Source organism: Schistocerca cancellata, chromosome 2, assembly GCF_023864275.1.
Source record: "Schistocerca cancellata isolate TAMUIC-IGC-003103 chromosome 2, iqSchCanc2.1, whole genome shotgun sequence".
NCBI lineage: Eukaryota > Metazoa > Arthropoda > Insecta > Orthoptera > Acrididae > Schistocerca > Schistocerca cancellata.
Genome location: NC_064627.1, coordinates 172,003,778 through 172,027,901, shown reverse-complemented (window position 1 = coordinate 172,027,901; position 24,124 = coordinate 172,003,778). Strand labels below are relative to the sequence as shown.

General features: G+C 45.4%; 1 protein-coding gene across 1 annotated transcript in view; it reads left to right on the top strand.

Moving 5' to 3' along the window:
• The first annotated feature begins 2,634 nt into the window (after positions 1-2,634).
• LOC126161492 (uncharacterized) overlaps positions 2,635-24,124 on the top strand; it is a 307,720-nt gene continuing 286,230 nt past the window's right edge. The window contains exon 1 of the mRNA XM_049917389.1: positions 2,635-2,838. Within this exon, the coding sequence (XP_049773346.1) occupies positions 2,698-2,838 (141 nt within the window). The 5' untranslated portion in view covers positions 2,635-2,697. The remainder of the gene's footprint in view (positions 2,839-24,124) is intronic.

Sequence of the window (24,124 nt, the reverse complement as noted above, 5' to 3'; positions counted from 1 at the left end):
TCCCATCCTGGATGCATAGTTCACCTTCACCACAGACGTCAGTTACACTGCAGTTGAGACTGTACTGCAACAAGTCATGTGAAGTGAGACTCAGCTTCTACACTTCGTTTCAATAAAGCTCACAGCTTCACAGTCAAAGTGGTCTGCCATTGACTGGGAACTACTGTCTATGAGGTGGTCAAGTACATCAAGGAAGAGATTGAGGGGAGACACTTCATCACGTTTATGGATCACAAGCTACTTGCCAACGATATTTACCATCCATGAAAGGATGTCACCCCTGCTACTATCGACACCTTGATCTCATTACGCAATACACTAGAGATGTGCGCACATTGTAATTGCTTATTACCCATCACGTGTCAACGTCATTTCTCTCCACATCAACTATAATGAGTCAACAGGGCAATTATGCAAGCATTACAAAGTTACTAAACAATAACTCTACAGGATTGTGCGCTGAACAGTGAACAGTACCTGGGTACAAAGCGCCGATACTTCGCAACCAACATATACCGCAACAGTTCCGACCCCTGGTGTCAAAGACAATGCGACACGCTATCTTTGAACAACTTCACAACTTGTCCAACTTGGGAATCAGCTCGACTGCCTGCCTCATTACAGAGTGATTTATGTGGCCAAACATAAACCGAGACTGCCAGAGCTGGCACAAGCGTGTGTAGCATGCCAATGCAGCAAAGTCATTAGGCACACACAATTGCAGTTAGGACAATTAGAGTTACCACAGTCATGGTTCCATACTGTGAACATCGACATCATCTGTCCTCTCCGAGAATCAGAGGGGTGTATATATTTGATGTAAATAACTGACAGAGCATCCTGATGGGTCGAAGTGATACCACTGAATGACATCACAGAAGAATAAATCGCTTGCACATTCATAGATAGTTAGATAGCCCATTTCAGCTCACCCGAGACAATAACAACTGGCATTTTGAATTGGTGCTATTTGAAGCACTATGAAACCTATGTGACATTAAGCACAACCACACAGCATCATACCACCTGGAGAGCAATGGATTGGCTTGGCAGTGTCACAGAACATTTAAAGCCTCCCTAATGTGCCACAGAGGTTAGTGGACAGAGGCTTTGCCATGGGTACTGTTAGGAGTACAATTAGCACTCAAGGAGGATCTGCAAGCATCACTAGCCGAAATTCTATATAGCAACTCACTAATACTACCTGCAGCTTTTGCCTTACCATTGCAGCCTTCCAAACTGATGGATCTTTCTGCTCTTGTTCAATGTGTGAAAAACCACATCAGACACATGTTGGTGCTGCATTCCTTTGATTATCTCATAGAGTGCGATGACAAGTTTAGACTGACTGTACAATGACCCTACATAGGACCCCTCAAAGTAATCAAAAGGGACACACAAATTCGACAGCCTGCTCAATGGTAAAGTGACGACTGCTTAAAGCACATGTGGGTCCTACAGGCTGACGATCCCGTAAATGCCAGTGACATCACGTTGATGGACAATGACAGTGATGACTAAATACCATCCAATCTGAAGTCGATCTCTTTGGGCTCAGAAGACCCTTTCATTATCAACATAGACCTTAAAGACTTCGATCCAGAGAACATAAGTGTCATAATCGTCGATAATACCTTGGTGGTGGATGAGACATTGCACTGCATTTGAATGTAGCCCACATGCAGCGAATCAAACACACATATGCAATGGCTCATGATGGCAACTATACTTTTATTTCATCTCGTTTATCAATAGACGGTGCTCCCACAATCATCTGTCTGAGGGTCGACACATCGACATAGAAGCACCTGTTGATGCACCACCCCTTATGCCACAGCCTGTGGTCACACCAACCAATTCTGAAAGCTCCCACGCAACATGCTACTTTACCATTTGTACAATATCAGCGCTATGAATGACACCTCTATGGGAAATGGTCCAGTCATGTCTCGTTTAAGAACCTGTAATGGTACAAATGGTCAAGCACACCTGCACAGTACTTCTTCAAGCAACAGAACAGTCACATCTCGCATACATGGCTAGCACGGCACAACCAGTTATGCATATTTGCGCAGCGCTTATATGAGAAATGGTCCAGCCGTGCTCAGTGCTCAGCCCAGCCATGAGGTGGCTGGTGAATCACATTTGTACACTCCATACCAGATGTTCGATGACAGCTGCACTCAGCTTGCCACAGTGCTCCACACTATGCGGTGATGTAATAGACAAAGATTTCGGTGTGGGGTGAGACGTGTGACTGTGTAGTAACGCTTTTGTATCGTTCGATTGCAATAAAGTATTGTTCGCTTACAACCGTCTGGTCTCCGTTATTCGAACTTTCCTAACACCCGGTAGGGTATTCTTCCTTATTTTCAAATGCTGCACATCCTAAACTCTTTTTCTTACCCAGTTTGAATTTCGTCACCAACTACATCAGATATTCCACTGAACGAGGCAGGCTAGTCATATTTGATACCCAAGTCTCCTCTTGTCGCTACTAATCTTAATACTACGCATTGTAAGTGTTAAAAAGCTGGTGCTTCGATACTACAGACAAGTACGACTACTACAGTTCGAGATCGTTGTTTGTATTGGTACATAATCCTTGGATATGTAGTGGCGCTGAAAGTCAAATGCCGCCAAAGTGTCATTGTGTTTTAACTGTCTTGTTATGAACGAGACGGTTCAGTACAGTACATGATGCATGTGTGGAACGAAGTACGGACAGGATTTAATCCTGCGGATGAAACACAGCTGTTTGGACCACGAACTTGTGTGGAAAGCGATGGATTTATTTACGAATCAACAACACAAGCCACAATATCAACAGGGTCCGAGGTACATTGTTTACTTCTGGGAATCTTTGTAGCGGAATGCGCTGTTAACGGATAGTGTGACAGTAATGCTGTGGAGCTTTTAGTAACTACAACAAATCTTTGGTTTCATTTGTTTGATACTTTGCCCGTGATATTTCGCGAGAAGGGTGTGCGCCCGATTAGGACTCCAGTTTGTACCCTTGCTTTCGGAAGTAGTGCGAGACTACAGTGTACAAACTATTTTATTTTCTCATCCATTTCCCCTGAAAGGCACAGTTGCTAACCCAGCTAAAGCTTTGCATGAGAGGTGTGTGAACTTGGTAGGCCTATACAGAGCCCGGGCCGATCCCAGTTTGCATTGGTCATAGATAGGTTTGTGAAACTGTGAATGACTTTCCTTTATATCAGTGAGTACCTTTTCCACCTTAAGTGTCTGGCTGTGAGCAGAATAGAAAATGGAAAGTTATCACTTAAGTGGACACATTTTTAGGTAGTGAAACAGTGCTACCTTGGATTGTGTAATGTGGCACCTCTGTGGTCTCTGCACCAGCCAATTCATTAGCCTTACACATGCATTCAGCAGTCTTTTTTTGGCAGACTGAACAGTAATATGCAACAGCTTGCGTGGGGCAGCGATAGTTTTAACTATAAAATAGAATACTACTAATGGTCTGCATAGGATTAGTGAAACTAAGAACTTGTAACAGGTGTAGTGTATGTGCCAGGAAGTGTCCTGTGTTCTCAGAACATAGCAGGGGACTATACAGTACAGTGCTACCGTATTTGAAATGTAGTGGTTTGTTAAATACAGACATCTCAATGTAAAAGCTTTGAGTCAGATCTTCACCCATAGAAAAGCTTCACGACATGAGGGATGTGGCTTGTCAAAAGCGAAAATCGTTGAGTGTTCACGGTAACATTTTAATTGTGCAACTTTCAGTTCTGAGAGAGATAACTAACAAGTTTTGGATTATATTTTATTGCTGTTTGGAAACTGAAATCAGTCTGCGAAAAGACAGTTCGTGTTGCCAAAACCTGCGAAGTATATAGTAAGTAAATTGTAGGTAACAGATGTTTATTGTGCTGGTTTCGCAATTATTTTATCAATACCTGTAAAATTGCTCGCAGGCTCTGCAAAAAGTGACTTTATAGGTTCCAGTAAAAGACATTTGTCCATGTTATTGTGACTTGTTTAGTCTATTTGACAAATGAGAAATGTGGACAAGCTGCTTATGTGCCAGGAAACCATTTTCCACAGGGGTTTAAACTAGGCAGATAGGATATCTTTCACTTTGGAGTCAGTTTTGTAATCTTTGCAGAAGGTGAAATAGAAGAGGCTTACAGGCGATGAAAGTGGCATCCACTGGGAACGGTGATGCATGCAAAAGTTTAAATCATACAACTTATATATGTAGCATTTCAGCCTTAAATAAAGCTTTCATTAATAGGAAGATATTGAGAGAGCCACATTTATAATGCCAAATTTGATGTTCCAGCCTTTAGAAGTGTTAACCAGTCCACAATTATTTGATGGCGGCTTTATCTCTCCATGGTAGACATTGCACAACACAGTTTAGTTTATCACAGCAGTACAGTATATTTGCACTTGTGTTCAGCCATATCATGTGCTAGATTTCTGCTTCAGAAGGAGCTGTATGTGTGTTAATGGTCATCCTATTGACTGCAGCAACACACAGCCCCCCCCCCCCCCCCCAAAAAAAAAAAGTTCATGTACATGTGTTGTATGAGATAACTTACTCCCATGTCCATCAGACCAAAACACTCAGTTATTGTGTGACGTAACAGCTGTGTTGAAAAGTGTCTTGACCTTGGATACAGATCATCAGTGAACCTGGACCAGATGGGTTTGGTGACTAGAAAGATTTCCCTTGGGTAGCCTATAAACATATTGGAATGTGGTGGTGTCATGTGAGTGGTTACACTATGGTTTATTTGTTTATATTATCCTCAGATGAAGCTACCTGTAAAAATAATGATATGGTGAGTTTGGTGCTGTCAAGACTTTGTGAATCAAGATATGTGATAGTAACCAGGTTATAGGAATGTTTCATTGTGTAATGGGCATCAACAGTGAAAAGCAGTTAGTTGGATGATAATGAGCATCAAATATAGGGATGTGATTGAGGAAGTGGTTGGTGTCTTTGAAGTTGGAAATTAGGGTATGGGGTACGGGCTGGATTTTTGGACAATTAGGGACTCTCTTTTATAATGGGGCTCTCTGGACAGCTAGATTTGTAAACTGATTGTATTTTCCCAGCATTCCACCAATGAACTGGAGCCTACTACCTGCTTTATCTGTGACTGAATCTGTGATCATTTCATTTCATACTCCTACAAAGGTATCTGCAGGAGTTGACAGATTCCTACAGTGGCTCATTGATACTATAGTCAGAGGATACTGTGTTTTTTCATTTTGTGACTTGCACACTTTTATGTTTCTGAAGATTTACCAGTCTTCACACCACTTTCAGATCTAATGATCTGAATGAATATTTATGCAGCTTCTTTCAGCCAGTACTTCAGATACCTTAGTCATCTGCAAAAAGTCTGAGGTTACTATTAATACTGTCTGCAAGGTCATTATGTACATCATGAACAGCAAAGGGCCACAACAAACTTTACTGGGGGACACCAAAATTACTTCTACATCTGATGATGACTCTCCATCAAAGATGACATGCTGCGTTCTCCCTACCAAAAAACCCTCAGTAGTTTTGTGGATTCCTTCTGCTACCCTTTTTGTAAGCTGGTGTGACATACAATTTCTTCCAACTACTGTGTCTTATTTTTTGTTCAAAGGATCTGCAGTAGATTATATAAGGTTCATTGAAATGAAACCTGGTCAGTTTGTCTACCTTTGCCTTACACATAAGATAGCACCACGTAACTGCGAGTATGGTGGCACCATCTTTTGGTAGATACACTGACGCTGGCACACCATTTGATGTTGCATAGTGCCAGTGTGGTTTCATGCCAAAGAAAAGGTGATCATGCAAGTTATCGTCCACTACTGAACGTGCACGGGAGTAAGCAGGAACAATGAGGAGCAATTCAATTTTTGGTCCAGAGGGAGTTGGAGGCCATGAAATGTATCGGCAGATGAAGGCTATGTATGGTGAGTACAGTCTGAGTCATTCAAGTGTTGTGGATTGGCTCAAACGATTCCTTGAGGGGCGCAAGCCACTGGAAGACAATGCTTGCCCTGGGCAGGCCCATCTTGTCATCATACTGGAAGTTGTTGCGGAAGTGAATGCTTTAGTCTTGGACAACCGCAGAATCACCGTGGAAGAGATCTGTCAGTTACTGGGTATTAGTGTGGGCACTGCCCACACTGTAATGCATCAACACATGAACTTTCAAAAAATCTGCGCACAGTAGGGTCCCCACCATCTGACTGCCAAACAGCGCAGTACTGGAATGGTGCTGTCTTTGAGTCACCTGCAATGTTATCATGAGGAGTAATACGGCTTTCTGTTGCGTATTGTCACAGGTGACGAAACATGGTGTCACCAAGTTGAAACGCCGAGGCATGTTGTCCAGTGGCGTAATGCTCCTGCATGATAATGCCCCCCCCCCCCCCCCCCCCCCCACACACACACACGGCCAATGCGGTGAAGATCACATTGCAGCAGTTTCATTGCAAAACGCTGGAACTTCCACCGTACCGTCCCGACCTTTCACCTTTGTGACGTTCATGTGTTTGGACCTCTAAAACAAGCTATTTGCGGACATCGATTTGCAACAGATGACAAAGTGTGTGACTGGCTCCAGGCCTGTAACCGACAGCAGCCTACTAGGTGCTTCCAGGATGGAATTGACCAGCTAGTGTCACAATGGGGTAAATGTGCCAGCAGTTTTGGTGACTATTTTTGAGTACACTATGTGATCAAAAGTATCCAGACACCCCCAAAAACATGTGTTTCTCATATTAGGTGCATTGTGCTGCCACCTACTGCCAGGTACCCCATGTCAGTGACCTTAGTAGTCATTAGACATTGTGAGAGAGCGGAATGGTGTGCTCTGCGTAACTCACAGACTTCGAACATGGTCAGGTGATTGGGTGTCACTTGTGTCATACATCTGTACACGAGATTTCCACACTCCTAAACGTCCCTAGGTCCACTATTTCTGATGTGATAGTGAAATGGAAATGTGAAGGAACATGTACAGTACAAAAGCATGCAGGCCGACTTCGTCTGTTGACTGACGTAGAGCGCCAATAGTTGGAGAGGGTCCTAATGTGTAATAGGCAGACATATATCCAGACCATCATACAGGAATTCCAAACTGCATCAGGATCCTCTGCAAGTACTATGACAGTTAGACAGGAGGTGAGAAAACTTGGATTTCGTGGTCGAGCGGCAAGGCAGGGTGTGGTATGGCAAATGTCTTGTGAATGTCATCTGCCATCGTGTGTGGTGCCAACAGTAAAATTCGGAGGCGATGCTGTTATAGTGTGGTCGTGTTTTTCATGGCGGGGACTTGCACCCTTTGTTGTTTTGTGAGCCACTATCACAGCACAGGCCTACATTGATGTTTTAAGCACCTTGCTTCCTACTGTTCAAGAGCAATTCAGGGATGATGATTGCATCTTACGACACAATTGAGCACCCGTTTATTATGCACGGCCTGTAGTGGAGTGGTTACACAACAGTAACATCCCTTTAATGGACTGGCCTACACAGCCCTGACCTTTGGGATGTTTTGGAATGCCAACTTCGTGCCAGGCCTCACTGACCAACATTGATACCTCTCCTCAGTGCAGCATTCAGTGAAGAATGGGCTGCCAATCCCCTTTCAGCACCTGAACGAAAGCTGTCATCGAGGCTAAGGGTGGGCCAACAAAGTTAGGAAACTACTGCGAAAGCAAAGAGAGCTTCACTGCAAGTTTAAACGCAGCCAAAACCTCTCAGACAAACAGAAGCTAAACGATGTCAAAGTTAGCGTAAGGAGGGCTATGCGTGAAGCGTTCAGTGAATTCGAAAGTAAAATTCTATGTACCGACTTGACAGAAAATCCTAGGAAGTTCTGGTCTTACGTTAAATCAGTAAGTGGCTCGAAACAGCATATCCAGACACTCCGGATGATGATGGCATTGAAACAGAGGATGACAAGTGTAAAGCTGAAATACTAAACACCTTTTTCCAAAGCTGTTTCACAGAGGAAGACCGCACTTCAGTTCCTTCTCTAAATCCTCGCACAAACGAAAAAATGGCGGACATCGAAATAAGTGTCCAAGGAATAGAAAAGCAACTGGAATCACTCAACAGAGGAAAGTCCACAGGACCTGACGGGATACCAATTCGATTCTACACAGAGTACGCGAAAGAACTTGCCCCCCTTCTAACAGCCGTGTACCGCAAGTCTCTAGATGATTGGAAAAGAGCACAGGTAGTCCCAGTCTTCAAGAAGGGTCGTCGAGCAGATGCGCAAAACTATAGACCTATATCTCTGACGTCGATCTGTTGTAGAATTTTAGAACATGTTTTTTGCTCGAATATCATGTCGTTTTTGGAAACTCAGAATCTACTATGTAGGAATCAACATGGATTCCGGAAACAGCGATCGTGTGAGACCCAACTCGCTTTATTTGTTCATGAGACCCAGAAAATATTAGATACAGGCTCCCAGGTAGATGCTATTTTTCTTGACTTCCGGAAGGCGTTCGATACAGTTCCGCACTGTTGCCTGATAAACAAAATAAGAGCCTACGGAATATCAGACCAGCAGTGTGGCTGGATTGAAGAGTTTTTAGCAAACAGAACACAGCATGTTGTTATCAACGGAGAGACGTCTACAGACGTTAAAGTAACCTCTGGTGTGCCACAGGGGAGTGTTATGGGACCATTGCTTTTCACAATATATATAAATGACCTAGTTGATAGTGTCGGAAGTTCCATGCGGCTTTTCGCGGATGATGCTGTAGTATACAGAGAAGTTGCAGCATTAGAAAATTGTAGCGAAATGCAGGAAGATCTGCAGCGGATAGGCACTTGGTGCAGGGAGTGGCAACTGACCCTTAACATAGACAAATGTAATGTATTGCGAATACATAGAAAGAAGGATCCTTTATTGTATGATTATATGATAGTGGAACAAACACTGGTAGCAGTTACTTCTGTAAAATATCTGGGAGTATGCGTGCGGAACGATTTGAAGTGGAATGATCATATAAAATTAATTGTTGGTAAGGCGGGAACCAGGTTGAGATTCATTGGGGGAGTCCTTAGAAAATGTAGTCCATCAACAAAGGAGGTGGCTTACAAAACACTCGTTCGACCTATACTTGAGTATTGCTCATCAGTGTGGGATCCGTACCAGATCGGGTTGACGGAGGAGATAGAGAAGATTGCAGCATTAGAAAATTGTAGCGAAATGCAGGAAGATCTGCAGCGGATAGGCACTTGGTGCAGGGAGTGGCAACTGACCCTTAACATAGACAAATGTAATGTATTGCGAATACATAGAAAGAAGGATCCTTTATTGTATGATTATATGATAGTGGAACAAACACTGGTAGCAGTTACTTCTGTAAAATATCTGGGAGTATGCGTGCGGAACGATTTGAAGTGGAATGATCATATAAGATTAATTGTTGGTAAGGCGGGAACCAGGTTGAGATTCATTGGGAGAGTCCTTAGAAAATGTAGTCCATCAACAAAGGAGGTGGCTTACAAAACACTCGTTCGACCTATACTTGAGTATTGCTTATCAGTGTGGGATCCGTACCAGATCGGGTTGACGGAGGAGATAGAGAAGATTCAAAGAAGAGCGGAGCGTTTCGTCACAGGGTTATTTGGTAACCGTGATAGCGTTCCGGAGATGTTTAACAAACTCAAGTGGCAGACTCTGCAAGAGAGGCGCTCTGCATCGTGGTGTAGCTTGCTCGCCAGGTTTCGAGAGGGTGCGTTTCTGGATGAGGTATCAAATATATTGCTTCCCCCTACTTATACCTCCCGAGGAGATCACGAATGTAAAATTAGAGAGATTAGAGCGCGCACAGAGGCTTTCAGACAGTCGTTCTTCCCGCGAACCATACGCGACTGGAACAGGAAAGGGAGGTAATGACAGTGGCACGTAAAGTGCCCTCCGCCACACACCGTTGGGTGGCTTGCGGAGTATAAATGTAGATGTAGAACACCATATTAAATTTCAGCATTACCAATGGAGGGTGCCACGAACTTGTAAGTCATTTTCAGCCAGGTGCCCAGATACTTTTGATCACATAGTGTATGTGTGCTGTGTATAACTACATTTTTGAGTTAATAAAATTGTTACCATTACTTTATACTAGTGACAGGGTTTCACTTGAATGTCCCTTATACTTAGGAGAGTGAACTCATCTGAAAACTTAGTGTAGAATCCGATAGGTATTCCATTGGGGCCTGGAGCTTTGTTCAGTTTTAACAACCTCAGTTTTCTCTTACATCATTGATACTAAAACTTATTTATCTCATCTTTTCATTGGTATGATAATTAAATTGGGGGAGTTCTCCTGAGTTTTTGTTTGTAAAGGAACATTTGAAAATGGAGTTAAGCATTTCAGCTTTTGCTTTGCTACACTCAATTTGACTTTCTATCTATTCATGAGTGACAGGACATTAACGTTTGTGCCACTGATAACACTTGTATGTGACCAAAATTTCTTTGGGTTTTGTCAAAGATCATTTGACAATATTCCACTACAGTAGTCACTGAAGGCCTCATGCACTGCTCTCTTGACAGCAAAATGGGTTGTTCAGGATTTCTCTATCTGCAGTCGTATGTTTTGTTTTACGTCTATTATGCTGTAGTTTGTGTTTCCTTAGAACTTTCTTTACGGTGACAATAAACCATAGAGCATCCCTCTCAGTGTAAACTGTTGTACTACGTACATATCTGTCCAGTGCATGGTGAACAATTCTTTTAAATCTGAGTCATAGTTTGTCTATATGCTCCTGACCTGTGCTGAAAGTTGAAAGTTCCTCATTCAGATTTGACACTACGGCATTTTTTTAAATCTAGTTTATGGAACATATATATCTTTCTTCTTGTTTTAGTTGTCCTTTGTACTTCGGTAATCATTGTTTCCACAACTGTGTCATTGTGACTTTCACCAGCTTTGTTGTTGACATCCTCAAAAAAGTCAGAGATCCAAAATACTTCCATCATGAGTGGGATTCTGAACTATCTGTTCTAAGTAGTTTTCAGAGAAATCTTTTAGTAATGTTTCACAAGATGTCTTGTTACACCCACCATTAACAGAACTATAATTTTCCCAATTGATTGTTGATGATTAAAGTCTCCACAGTATGATTTGGGAACTTCCATACAAGTGAACCAAGGTTTTCTCTAAAGTTTTTGGTCACAGCTCTCTGCTGTGATAAGAGTATGTCTACTGAGTGGCAAGTTAAGTGTTTATCCTTCTCTGTGTTTTCCACATACTATATTTATTAAATTTTGTGTGTGTTTCTCTATTTAAGGGGGTTAATCTTCTGTTTTTATAAGTGTAAATTCATTCAGTCTTTAGCACAATAGTTGCACACTGCACAGTGAGCTACGTAGCTCCTTAATGCATCAGCGTCCATTGGTGACACTCCAGCAGGGTAGCAAGTCGCATATCTAGGATTGTCTGCTTTTATAGTTCACTTCTTTAGTCAGTCTTGCTGGGATGGATAGGATGTGTGCGTGCTGTGCATTGACGCAGGAGGAGCTGGCCGCAGTTCGTGAATAGTTGAACATGCTGTTGCCTTGGGTCAGTCACCTTCCGGCTGCTGCCTCGGGGTGTAGCAGTGGCTGAGAATCTGCTGTGTCGCATGGGACTTCTCAGGAGTCACTTGTTTTTCCTGTGGGCTCTGCTTCCAAAGCACCTCTTAGTGCATCTGACACATTGAATTTGCCCTCAAAGCTGTGTGTGCCAGGTGGTAACACGTTCATGTCACCTGAAGTGGAGGGCCAATGTGGAGACAGGTTGTTGGGCCTCACCCATTCACCCTGTAAGTGGACAGGTGGCTGCTCCTTCAGCAGGGTCCAAGCAGGCACATGGGGGGAGGGATTTACTGATTATTGGGAGCTCCAATGTTTGGCGCTTTATGGAGACCCTTGGGCAGATAGCATTCAGGGCTGGAAAGAAAGCCAACGTGCACTCGGTATGTCTGCCAGCCAACCTCATCAGAGATGTGGAGGCGGCCTTGACTGTGGCTGTCAAGCGTGCAGGGTGCAGTTGTTTGCAAGTTGTGGCTCACTTAGACACCAGTGATGCCTGTTGCATGGGTTCTGAGCTGATCCTCAGTTCGTATAGGTTGCTGGCGGAGGTGGTGAAGACTGCTGGCCTCACTTGCAATGTGCAGTTTGCAGCATCATCCCCAGAGTTGATTGGGATTCTGTGGGTTGGAGCCGAGTGCAGGGTCTCAAACAAAGACTTCATAGACTCTGTGATGGTCGTGGCTGCAGATTTCCAGATCTGCATTATCATGTGAGGATTTGTAGGAGTCCTCTTAATGCTAGGGTTGACTGAAAAGAAATGTCTCCACGTTCGTAACTCTTCAACAGTTGGCAGCAATGGTACGCGGCAGGTACTGGCTTGTTCTGTAGCCTCTTCTGTACTGCTCCAGTAGGCGGGAAGACTTAGCATTGAACGGTTGTGTTGTTACAGTGTAAAGTATGGAACCCTGCTCAGACGGTTGGTCAATGTGATTTAAGCAACGTGCAGTCTTTGTATTCTTGGCATTAGAAGGTGTTACCCCAAAAGAGGTTCATCGGAGAGTGAAAGCAGTTTATGGTGATTGTGTTGATGTGAGTACCGTGCATTGTTGGGCGAGTAAGTTCAAAGATTTGGAGGCGGGAACATTTGACCTGCATGACAAATAAGGAGTTGGACATCCTGTGACAGCAACCACCAAGTTTAACAAGTAAAATGTTAACAGATTGATTCAGGATGATCGTCGTATCACTCAGATAGAAATTACAAGCACAATCGGCATTGCACAAGAACACATGAGTCACATTATTGCTTTGCTTGGCGATCAGAAGATCTGTTCATGATGGGTACCCCAGATACTGACTTCTGAAATGAAAGCACACAGACTTGAAATTTGCCAGGAACTCCTCTCATATTATGAGAATGAAGGTGATACCTTTCTCCATTCAATTGTGACAGGAAATGAAATGTGGGTACACCATTATGACCCAGAGATGAAACGTCAGTATATGGAATATCGACACACAGACTCACCGCAGAAAAAGAAATTAAAGATGCAGCCCTCAGCTGGAAAAATCCTGACCACAGTGTTCTGTGACGCAGATGGTGTTATCCATTAGTGGAGATGGTGAGTCACAGATAAGCACAATGGAAAGACTGCTATACATATTAGTTTTTAGCCAGAAAGCTTTCTTCTGAAGTAGAAAACACACACATTCCCACAAGCAAAACTCACGCACACATGACCACAATCTCTCACCACAGTGGCCAGACTGAATTGTAACTGCGCCTGATGGGAGCAGTAATCCAGTGTGGATGATGGTGATGGTGGTAGGTGGGGGGAGGGGGCAGGGTGCACTGGGTGGAAGGTTTAGTGCTGCTTTCCCCATGGTGTCCCCCGACCTGTTGTATGACTGGATCTCCTATATGATATGAAGGGGTCACACAGACCCTAATGTTCACTGCCACAGGTTTCATTCAGTCTTTCGTGACTATACAACCTTTTGTCAGATGTGTACCAATGGCTCTAAGAATGATGAGAAAGTTGCCTATCTTTATTGATAAACTTTTTTCAAACAATACTGTCTTCCCATTGCATGCAGTATGTGTATGGAAGAATTAGTTGCAACACACAGAGCTTTCACACATGTAAACCTCGACTTCTCTAGAATTATTGTCCTGTGCAGCGATCCCCTCAATAGCTTAAAGGCAGTTTACGATTGCTCTCAGATTTGTCCATTAATCTCCACCAGTCACAAACTTTTATATGACATTCACAACATAGGGACCTTTGTAGTATCCCTCTGGATTCCAAGTCACATAAGCATCCCAGCCAATGATCACACTGAATCATTAGTTGAGGGACACTCTGCAGTGTTCCTATTGGTAAGACAAATCCCAGTTGCTGATTTACAAACACATCTCTTATAAAAGTGGTAAGAAGAGTGGATGATTGTTCTAAGTGGTAAAAGCATCCACCAGAAAATGGAGGACATAACTTTGCCTCCCTTGAAGAAAACATATAGTCTTATTTTGCATCCATATTGACCATATCTGTTTCACACACAGACGAGACGACTGTCCCTAGTGCATCTGCAGAATGGCTGCGGCTATTCAGACTCGTTCTACCTATGGTGTAGATTACATCTTGACAGGTCCCTACCACAGGTGTCACCTGTTGATACTATGAAAGTAGCCCACATTTTAACTTTCCTAGGGGAAAATGGGTATTATCATATGGTTAATAGCTGAAGTGTGTGGTGGAACGGGTTTGCATCCAACGGCAAGTTTTGCCTCACAGGTCTCCTCACCCACCTCCAGCAATTCTCATACATAAATTCTAAATCGCAAGTCCCTGTACTTGAAATCAGTCAGTGTGTTATTTTTCCACATCATCCACATGTATTGTATGACTTCTACACTCCGTGCAATATCATCTTCTGGGAGGGGTATTCTGAAGTACATCATTAACCATAGTTCATGTCCAGGGGTGTGGCTTTAACTGTGCACTTCTTCCCATTTCCTTGGTTGTGGAACAACAAAAAATTCAGAGCGTTACATCACAATGTTGCGAGCTCTGAAACGACAGCTAACAGGGGTCCGAAAGGAAAAGGGAAATGTTTTCCTGCAGCATGACAATCCAAACCACACACTTCACGTGCCACCACAGCAGAACTTCAGAGACTGAACTCACTACCATATGGCATCCTCCATACAGTCCAGATTTAGCACCGTCTGACTTCCATCTGTTCCTGGTAATGAAAGATGATCTGTGGGGACATCATTATGATTCTGGTGAAGACACTGAGAGAACTGTGAAACTGTGGTTGCGGAAACAGTGTCAACTTCTTCTGTGACGGCTTCAGAAAACTTGTTAATCATTGGCAGAAATGTATCCAATTGGCTGGTGATTATGTGGAAAAGTGAATATTGGTAATTAAAGATCACATTCTAAGGATTATTTCTGCATTTGATTTATTAAAATATTCCCATCCAAACCAATTAACGAAGGCTGAGGCATTACTTTTCATTCAACCTCGTAGATCATGGGTGTGCTACACTAAGGAAGCGGCTACTCAGGTAACAGAATACTTGTGGAGTGCACATGAGGGTTTTTTAGGCTAAGCATTAGTTTGAAGTGCTCTAATGAACACTCAGCAGTTGATTCACAGCTAGGGAAGTCAAATGGCATTCAGAATAAAGATACTTAGACTGGTATCAGTAAATTGTCAGAGTATTTGTAATAAAGACCCAAATTTACTGCCCTCCAGGAAAGTTCTTGCTCTCATATTGTTCTTGAGATCATCAGCTGGCTGAAACCCGAAGTGGAAAGCTCAGAGATATTTAGTGAGTTGTGGAACATATATTGGAAAGACAGATTAGAGGCCATAGTAGGGGAGAGTTAATTGCAGTTGACAAAAATATTGTCTCTATTGAGATAGAAGTTGAATGTGACAGTGAAACCGTCTGGTCACGTAGAACAGGCATAGGTGAAAGTAAGTTAGTTGTTGGATGTTTTTGCCGACCACTTGATTCCACTGTGACAGTTCTAGAGTCATTCAAAGAAAGTTCTGGGTCAATAGCGCATAAATACCCAGATCATGCAATACTAGTTGGAGGCGACTTTAACCTGCCAAGTATAGACTGGGATGTCTATGGGTTCTTTGTGAGGCATACAGACAGACAGTCATGTGAAATACTTTTGAACACGTTTTCTGAAAATTGTCTTGAGCAGCTAGTTTGGCATATCTTAGACCTTTTAGCCACAAATAGGTCGGATCTTATCGACACGACACGAAACAGGGATTAGCGATCATGATGTCATTATAGAAACTATGATTATTAAAGTTAATAAATCAGTCAAGAAGGCTAGGAGAGGTTTTCTGCTAGATAGAGCAGATAAGCAGTTATTAGTATCTCACTTAGTGAACTGGCATCACCTAGTTCCAGTAAGATGGATGTAGAGGAATTATGAGCAAAAGTTAAGCAGATTGTAAATCATAGTCTGGAAAGTTACGTGCCTAGTAAGTGGATAAAGGATGGAAAAACCCGCCATGTATGACATGCTCATTAAGGCTGTTTGCAGATGATGCTATTGTCTATAAGAAGGTAGCAATGCAAGAAGGAGGTAACGGTTTGCGGAAGACCTACAGAGGATTGATGAACAGTGCAGTTGACAGGCAGTTGATCCTGAACGTAAATAAATGGAACTTATTGTGCATACATAGAAAAAGAAATCCACTACTGTGCAACTACACTGTTGGTCACAAACTGCTGGAAACAGTAACTACTGTAAAATATCTAGGAGTGTCTATCCAGAGTGACATTAAGGGAAATGACCACATAACCCCCCCCCCCCCCCCCCTTTCCCCTCCCCTGGGGGTCCGAGGGTTAGAATAGGCCCGAGGTATTGCTGCCTGTCATACGAGGCGACTAAAAGGAGTTTCACACATTTCGGGCTTTAAGTGATGGTCCCATGTAGGAAATCAGAGTGAAGGAAAAGGTGTCGACTTTTGCTGCTCGAAAATTATTCGCCAGTTGAAAGCCCACTGTGCCTTAGACAGGAAAATACAGCACTGTCCTTGCCTCTCCTCGGCGAACAAAGGAGGCGGCCACGCATACTTGTGATCTCACCTTTAGTGCCACAGTTGTCAGATTGGCCAGTGCAAAGATCGCCCGTTCAACCTCCCCCACTTTCGCCTGCTCACTCTATGGCTCACCCTTCATCGGGTTCTGCTAAATCTCAAGCCCAAGTCAGACACCAAGACTTCCAAAAAAGAGCATACTCGTGAAGATTGTTTACGTACCCCAACTTCACAACCATCGGTTCCTCCGTCATCTAAACATCCTGTTCCCAAGAGGGCTAATAAGAAAGAAACCCAGTTTCTCTCCTTCTCCGCCACGGTGTCTCTCGTCTACAGCACCACCTGGTGGTAGCCGCCCTCGGCCGTCTTCTGTGTCGCCGAGGCGCACTGCTGGCGGCCGATCAACCAGCAGATCGCTGGTGGCAGGAGCTGCTCCTGAACAACCTATGGATCAGGGTCTTCTGCCTTTGGCTGAATGCCGTTCCACGCTGTCGGTCGCAAGCTCTGAGCAGTCCTTGAGTTGACGGCAACCTTGGTTACATTCCTCCATTTTCCGTTCGCTCTATGTCCATTATCCACTGGAATATCCGCGGCATTCGAGCCAATCGGGATGAATTGTCGATCCTCTTACGATCCTACTCGCCGGTCATCTTCTGTCTTCAGGAAACAAAGCTGCAACCCCACGACCGCTTTGTTGTCCCCCATTTTCAGTCCGTCCGATTTGATCTCCGCACTGTTGAAGGCACTCCAGCACATGGAGGACTCATGATTCTTCTCCATGATACTCTCCATTATCACCCAATCCCCTTAAACACTTCCTTCCAAGCTGTCACTATCCGTCTTTCCCTTTCTGGATTCACCTTCTCTCTTTGTGCTGTATACATTCCATCGTTCACACCAATGGCACAAGCTGATCTCCTTCATCTTCTTGGTCAGCTTCCACCCCCCTATTTGCTGGTTGGGGACTTCAATGCCCACCACACGCTTTGGGGATCTCCACATCCTTGTCCGCGTGGCTCACTATTGATAGACGTCTTCCACCAAGCGGATCTTGTTTGCCTCAACACTGGAGACCCTACATTTTTGTCTGCCTCCACGACAAATTTCTCTCATTTGGACCTTTTAATCGGTACTGTTCCGCTAGCTTGGCGCTTCGAATGGTTTGCCCTTGCTGATACACACTCGATTGACCACTTTCCATGTGTCCTTAGACTGCAGCCTCAACTGCCATATATGTGCCCGCGGCGCCGGAAGTTTGCCCAAGCCGACTGGACACCTTTTTGGTCTCTAGCGACATTCGATGACCGTCACTTTCCTAGCGTCGACGATGAGGTCTCGCATATTACAGACGTTATTCTTACAGCTGTGGAATGTTCAATACCACGCACCTCCGAATTGCCCCGGCGCCCCCCAGTTCCTCGGTGGAACGAGGCATGCCGTGATGCAATACGTGAGTGGCGACGTGCTCTTCGCGTTTTCCGCCACCATCCTACTTTGGCCAACTGTATCCTCTATAAGCAGTTTCGTGCGCAATGCCATCGTGTCATCTGCGATAGCAAGAAGGCAAGCTGGGACTTCTTTACTAGCTCATTTAACACCTTCACTCCCTCCTCGGAGGTTTGGAGTCGGATTCGACGGTTATCTGGCGCGCCTAGTTTCTCCCTGGTCTCTGGGCTCACTGTCGCGCATGATACGTTAGTGGACCCCCGTCGCAATTTCTAACTCATTGGGTCAACACTTTGCTGAGATTTCGAGCTCTTCAAATTACCTGCCAGCGTTTCTCCCGAAGAAATGTGCAGCGGAAGTGCAACCTCTTGCTTTCTCCTCTCAAAATTGCGAAAGCTATAATACTGTTTTCTCCATGCGGGAACTCCAACATGCACTCTCTTCTTCTTGCTCCTCCGCCCCAGGACCGGATGGTATCCACATCCAAATGTTGCTGCATTTATCAACCCATAGTCTGCGTTACCTCCTTCACCTTTATAATCGAATTTGGACCGACAGTACTTTCCCCAGACGATGGCGGGAAGTTATCGTCGTTCCTGTTCCGAAACCTGGAACAATTTCCGAAACCGTGAACAATATTCTCCGGAAACGCCAAACAGTAGCAATATTTTTTGATCTGGAGAGAGCATACGATACCTGTTGGAGGACAGGCATCCTCCGCACACTGTTCTCTTGGGGCTTTCGAGGTCGGCTGCCCCTTTTTCTTTGCGAATTTATGGCAGAGCACACATTTAGAGTGCGGGTGAACACTACTCTATCCCGTACTTTCTCCCAAGAAAACGGGGTACCCCAGGGCTCCTGCTAAGTGTTGTACTGTTTGCCATTGCAATAAATCCAATTATGGACTGTCTCCTTCCCGATGTCTCGGGCTCCCTCTTTGTGGACGATTTTGCGATCTTCTACAGCTCTCAACGGACCAGCCTTCTTGAATGATGTGTTCAAGGATGTCTCGATCGCCTCCACTCTTGGAGCATCGCAACAGGCTTCCGCTTTTCTCCCAGTAAGACCGTTTGTGTTAATTTTTGGCGTCGTACGGAGTTTCTTCCACCTTCCTTACATCTAGGACCTGTCAACCTTCCGTTTTCGGACATCGCTAAATTCTTGGGTCTTATGTTTGACAGAAAACTGTGCTGGTCTTCCCATGTTTCCTATCTTTCGGCTCGCTGTCTGCGATCCCTCAACACCCTCCGTGTCCTGAATAGTACCTCCTAGGGAGCGGATCGAGTGGTCCTTCTCCGCCTCTATCACGCCTTAGTGCGCTCGAAATTGGACTATGGAAGCATAGTTTACTCCTCTGCTCGGCCGTCTATTCTTCGGCATCTTGACTCTATTCACCACCGTGGATTACGTTTAGTGTCTGGAGCTTTTTACACCAGTCCTGTGGAAAGCCTTTATGCTGAGACTGCTGAACCTCTGCTGACCAATCGGCAAGCTGTCCTTCTGAGTCGTTATGCTAGCCATCTGTCTTCCATGCCTGCTAATCCGGCCCATGACATACCATCCATGGATTTAGAGTATGCGGGCCGCCCTTCCTCCCTACTACCATCGGGAGTCCGCTTCCGTCAACTGCTCCATTCTCTTTCCTTCGGCTTTCCTAAAACCTTGACAACTTGGGGTACAGCACCACCTTGGCTCCGTCCCCGGAACTGCCTGCTCCGTGACCTTTGTTAGTTTCCCAAGGATGGTACCCCTTCACTTGTTTATCGTCCGGCATTTGCTGCTCTATGTGCACAAATGAAGGAAGCCACATTTATTTACACTGATGGCTCGAAAACATCGTTAGGTGTAGGGAGTGCCTGTATTGTTGGCAACACCCCAAATCGATTTCGGCTTCCCGACCAGTGTTCGGTTTATACTGCAGAGCTTTACGCTGTTCTCCATGCTGTCCAATACATCCGTCGCCATCAGCGGATACAGTATGTTATCTGTTCAGATTCTCTCAGCTCTCTCCTCAGTCTCCAAGCTCTGTACCCTGTCCACCCTCTGGTCCACCGGATTCAGGACTGCCTCCACTTGCTCCACTTGGGGGGGGGGCGTCTCTGTGGCGTTCCTCTGGATCCCAGGACACATTGGTATCTGTGGAAATGAGGCGGCCGATATAGTGGCCAAGGCTGCTGTCTCTCTTCCTCAGCCAGCTATTCGCACAATTCCCTTCGCCGATCTACGAAGTGTTTTATGTCGTCGTGTTACTCTTTTATGGCATGCACATTGGTCAACACTTCCCAATAATAAATTACGGGACGTGAGTGCTCTTCCTCCCGAACGCGTCATCGGGAGGAGGTAATTTTAACTAGATTTTGGATAGGGCACTTGTCTTTTTAGCCATCGACATCTTTTAAGTGGTGATCCTCTCCCACTCTGTTCCCACTGCTCTCTGCTGTGGACGGTAAGACACCTTTTACTTGAGTGCCCCTATTTTACTCCATTACGCATCCGTCTACAGCTGTCGCCTGATATATCTTCCATTTTAGCAGATGACACGCGCTCAGCCGATCGCGTTCTCGAGTTTATTAGTGCCAGTGAGATGATGTCAGTCATTTGAAGCTCTTTTTGGGGACAACCAACCCCCTTCTATAGTGGTTTTTTAAGCTTTCCTTCTATTTTTAGTTTCTCCAATTTTTTGAGTTTTGTTCCCATTTCTGCCTTTTCCTAAGTCACAGACCGGGCGCTAATGACCGTAGCAGTTTTGTGCCCTAAAACCATAACCAAAAAACAAAAAAAAAAAAAAAACCATTGCCCTGGGGCATTGGGACTTCCAGCAATGGCCATCCTGCCAGGTGGCCTTTGCTGTGGCTTGGTGGCACCTGTGGGGAGGGCCCCTGGTTGTAGTGGGTGGCATCAGGGCGGATGACACGCGATGAAGCATAGTCCATTAACTCTTGCTGGTGGTGAAAACACCAGCAGTCTCTAAGCGATCACGAGCTCAATTCAGCGCACAGAAGTATTACCCCAAATCATTTCCCTCCCTGGCCACATCATGGGAGGAACGTCAGGCTAAGGATGGCAGCAGATCTTATTCTCCCCGTCACCTTGTATGTTTGAGAGCTGATGGGGAATCTTTCATGACAATGAAGCCTCAGTTTTTTGTTGAATATTTAAAGGACAAGTTCGGGAAGGTGGAGCGCTTGTCCAAAATGAGATCTGGGTCAGTCTTGATGAAAACAGCCTCCTCTGCCCAGTCACGGGAGTTACTCGCTTGTGACAAGCTGGTGGATGTTTCTGTAACCGTCATGCTCCAAGGAGCTTAAATATGATCTAGGGTATCATATTTCACAGAGACCTGCTTTAGCAGTCTCACGATGAGCTGTGCGCCAATCTAGAGTGGCGAGGTGTACATTTCGTCCGGCGTGTCCACCATGGTCTGAAGGACAATCAGGTTGCCACCGGTGCCTTCATCTTGGCCTTTGAGGGTGATATATTGCCCAAGAGGGTCAAGGTGATGGTCTACCGGTGTGATGTAAAGCCCTATATCCCTCCCCCATGCAGTGCTTTAAGTGCTGGAAGTTCGGCCATGTCTTCCCGCTGTACTTCCAGCATCACACGCCGAGATTGCGGACGCCCATCACATCCCAATACTCCATGTGTCCCGCCCCCCATCTGTGTCAGCTGCGGAGAGCACCATTCGCCTTGCTTGCCTGGCTGCAGGATTCCCCAGAAAGAAAGGGAAATCATGGAGTACAAGACTCTGGACAGACTGACCTACACTGAGGCTAAGAGAAAATTTGAATGCCTGCATCCTGTGCGTATGACATAGTCTTATGCCGCCGCTTCAACCATTCTGGTACCATCAGCTGTGCCAACCTCAGGTCACCTCTCAGAGCCGGAAGACTACACCTTCCTCTGGGGGCATTTCCCTCCCTATTGCTCCTGCACCATGTACTTCAGGAGCAACCGCCCCCCCCCCCCCTCTCCCCAGCTTCCCCCAACCATTGGGGACGTGTCTGTTCCCACTTCTAAGCTGGAGAAGCGTAAGTCTTCTTCGGCTTCTTTCACTAGGAAGGGGTCCCTTGGCTCACTCCCTTCCCAGGTTTCTTCTAGTGGGAAAGACGACATCCACCAGTGGCTGAAGAGCCCAAAAGCAGCTGGTTGTAGGGCTTCATGTTCATCCTCAGTTCCAGAGACAGAACCAGTGAAGTCCTCCCAGCCAGGGAAACCCAAGGAGCAGCAAGAGAAAAAAAAACACAACCATAAGACCAAGGAAATTGCTGTGGCACCCACACCACCGCTACCTGCAAGCTCTGCGGCTGAGGATGGGGTGGAGATTTTGGTGTCCGCTGAGGACCTAGATCTTGCCCGACCCTCAGATACGATGGATATATAGTGCTCAGGCAATAAATCGGTGGCAGCAGGTGACTGTGAGGCGTGAACTGCCTCATTGAATGTTCCATGCCGTCCCAGTCTCACGATGTCATCCTCCAGTGGAATTGCCACGGTTTTTTCCACCGCCTGGTTGAGCTATGGCAGCTGTTAAGCTTTACACCTGCTATCTGCATTGCTCACCAGGATACGTGGTTCCCAGCAATGCGGACCCCTGCCCTCCACAGCTGTAAGGGATATTACAGGAACCGTAGTAACTATAATCGAGTGTCAGGTGGAGTTCGTGTTTATGTCCTAAGCTCGGTCTGTAGTGAAAATGTGCCCCTTCAAACCCCTCATGAAGCTGCGGTTGTCAGAATAAGGACGACAGGAAATAACTGTCTGCAATGTATATCTTCCTCCAGATATTGCAGTACCCCTGACTGTATTAGCTGCTCTGACTGATCAACTCCCTAAACTTTTCCTACTTCTGGGAGATTTTAATGCCTATAACCTCTTGTGGGGTGGTAGCATGCTTACTGGCTGAGGCAGAGATGTTGCAACTTTACTGTCGCAATTCGACCTCTGCCTCTTGAATCTTCCCCACATGGTAACATCGATGTGATGGTTGAGCAAGTGACTAGCACAATTGCTTCTGCGGCAGAAAACGCAATCCATCACACTTTACGGTGCCAGAGGTGCAAGGCAGTCCCTTGGTGGTCGCCGGAAGTCACTGAAGCAATTCAGGAGCGTTGGCGAGCTCTACAGTGGCATAAGTGGCACCCTTCCTTGAGCACCTCATAGAATTTAAATGGCTCTGTGACCGTGTTCGCTACCTTGTCAAACAACAGAAGGAGTAGTGTTGGGAGAGATACATCTCCTCCATTGAGTGCCACACGTCTCCTTCGCAAGTCTGGGCAAAGATCAAACGTCTTTTCGGGTACCAGGCCCCAACAGCTGTCCCCGGTGTTACTATAAATGGCGAGTTATGTACTGACGCAAACACAATTGCCGAACACTTTTCTCGAGCCTCTGCATCGGAGAATTATCCCCCAGCCTTCCGCACACTCAAATGATGGCTGGAAGGGAACATTCTCTCATTCACTACATGTTGCAGTGAATTCTATAATGCCCCATTTACAGTTTGGGAGCTCCTCAGTGCCCTTGCACATTGCCCTGACAGCTCCTGGGCCTGATCGCTTACACAGCCAGATGATTAAACATCTCTCGTCTGAATACAAGCGACATATTCTCGTCATCTTCAACTGGATCTGGTGCGATGGCGTCTTCCCATTGCAATGGCGGGAGGGCACCATCATTCCGGTGCTCAAACCCAGTGAAAACCCACTTTATGTGGATAGCTATCGACCCATCACCCTCACCAACGTTCCTTGTATGCTGCTGGAACATATGGTATGTCGGCAGTTGGGTTGGGTCCTGGAGTCACGTGGCTTGCTGGCTCCATGTCAGGGCGGCTTCCACCAGGGTCGCTCTACCACTGATAATCTTGTGTCCATTGAGTCTGCCATCCGAACAGCCTTTTCCAGATGGCAACACCAGATTGCCTTCTTTTTTGACTTACATAAAGCATATGACACGACTTGGCCGCATCATATCCTTGCCACATTGTATGAGTGGGGTCTCCGGGAACCACTCCCAATTTCTATCCAAAACTTCATGTCGCTCCATAGTTTCCATGTCCAAGTTGGTGACTCCCATAG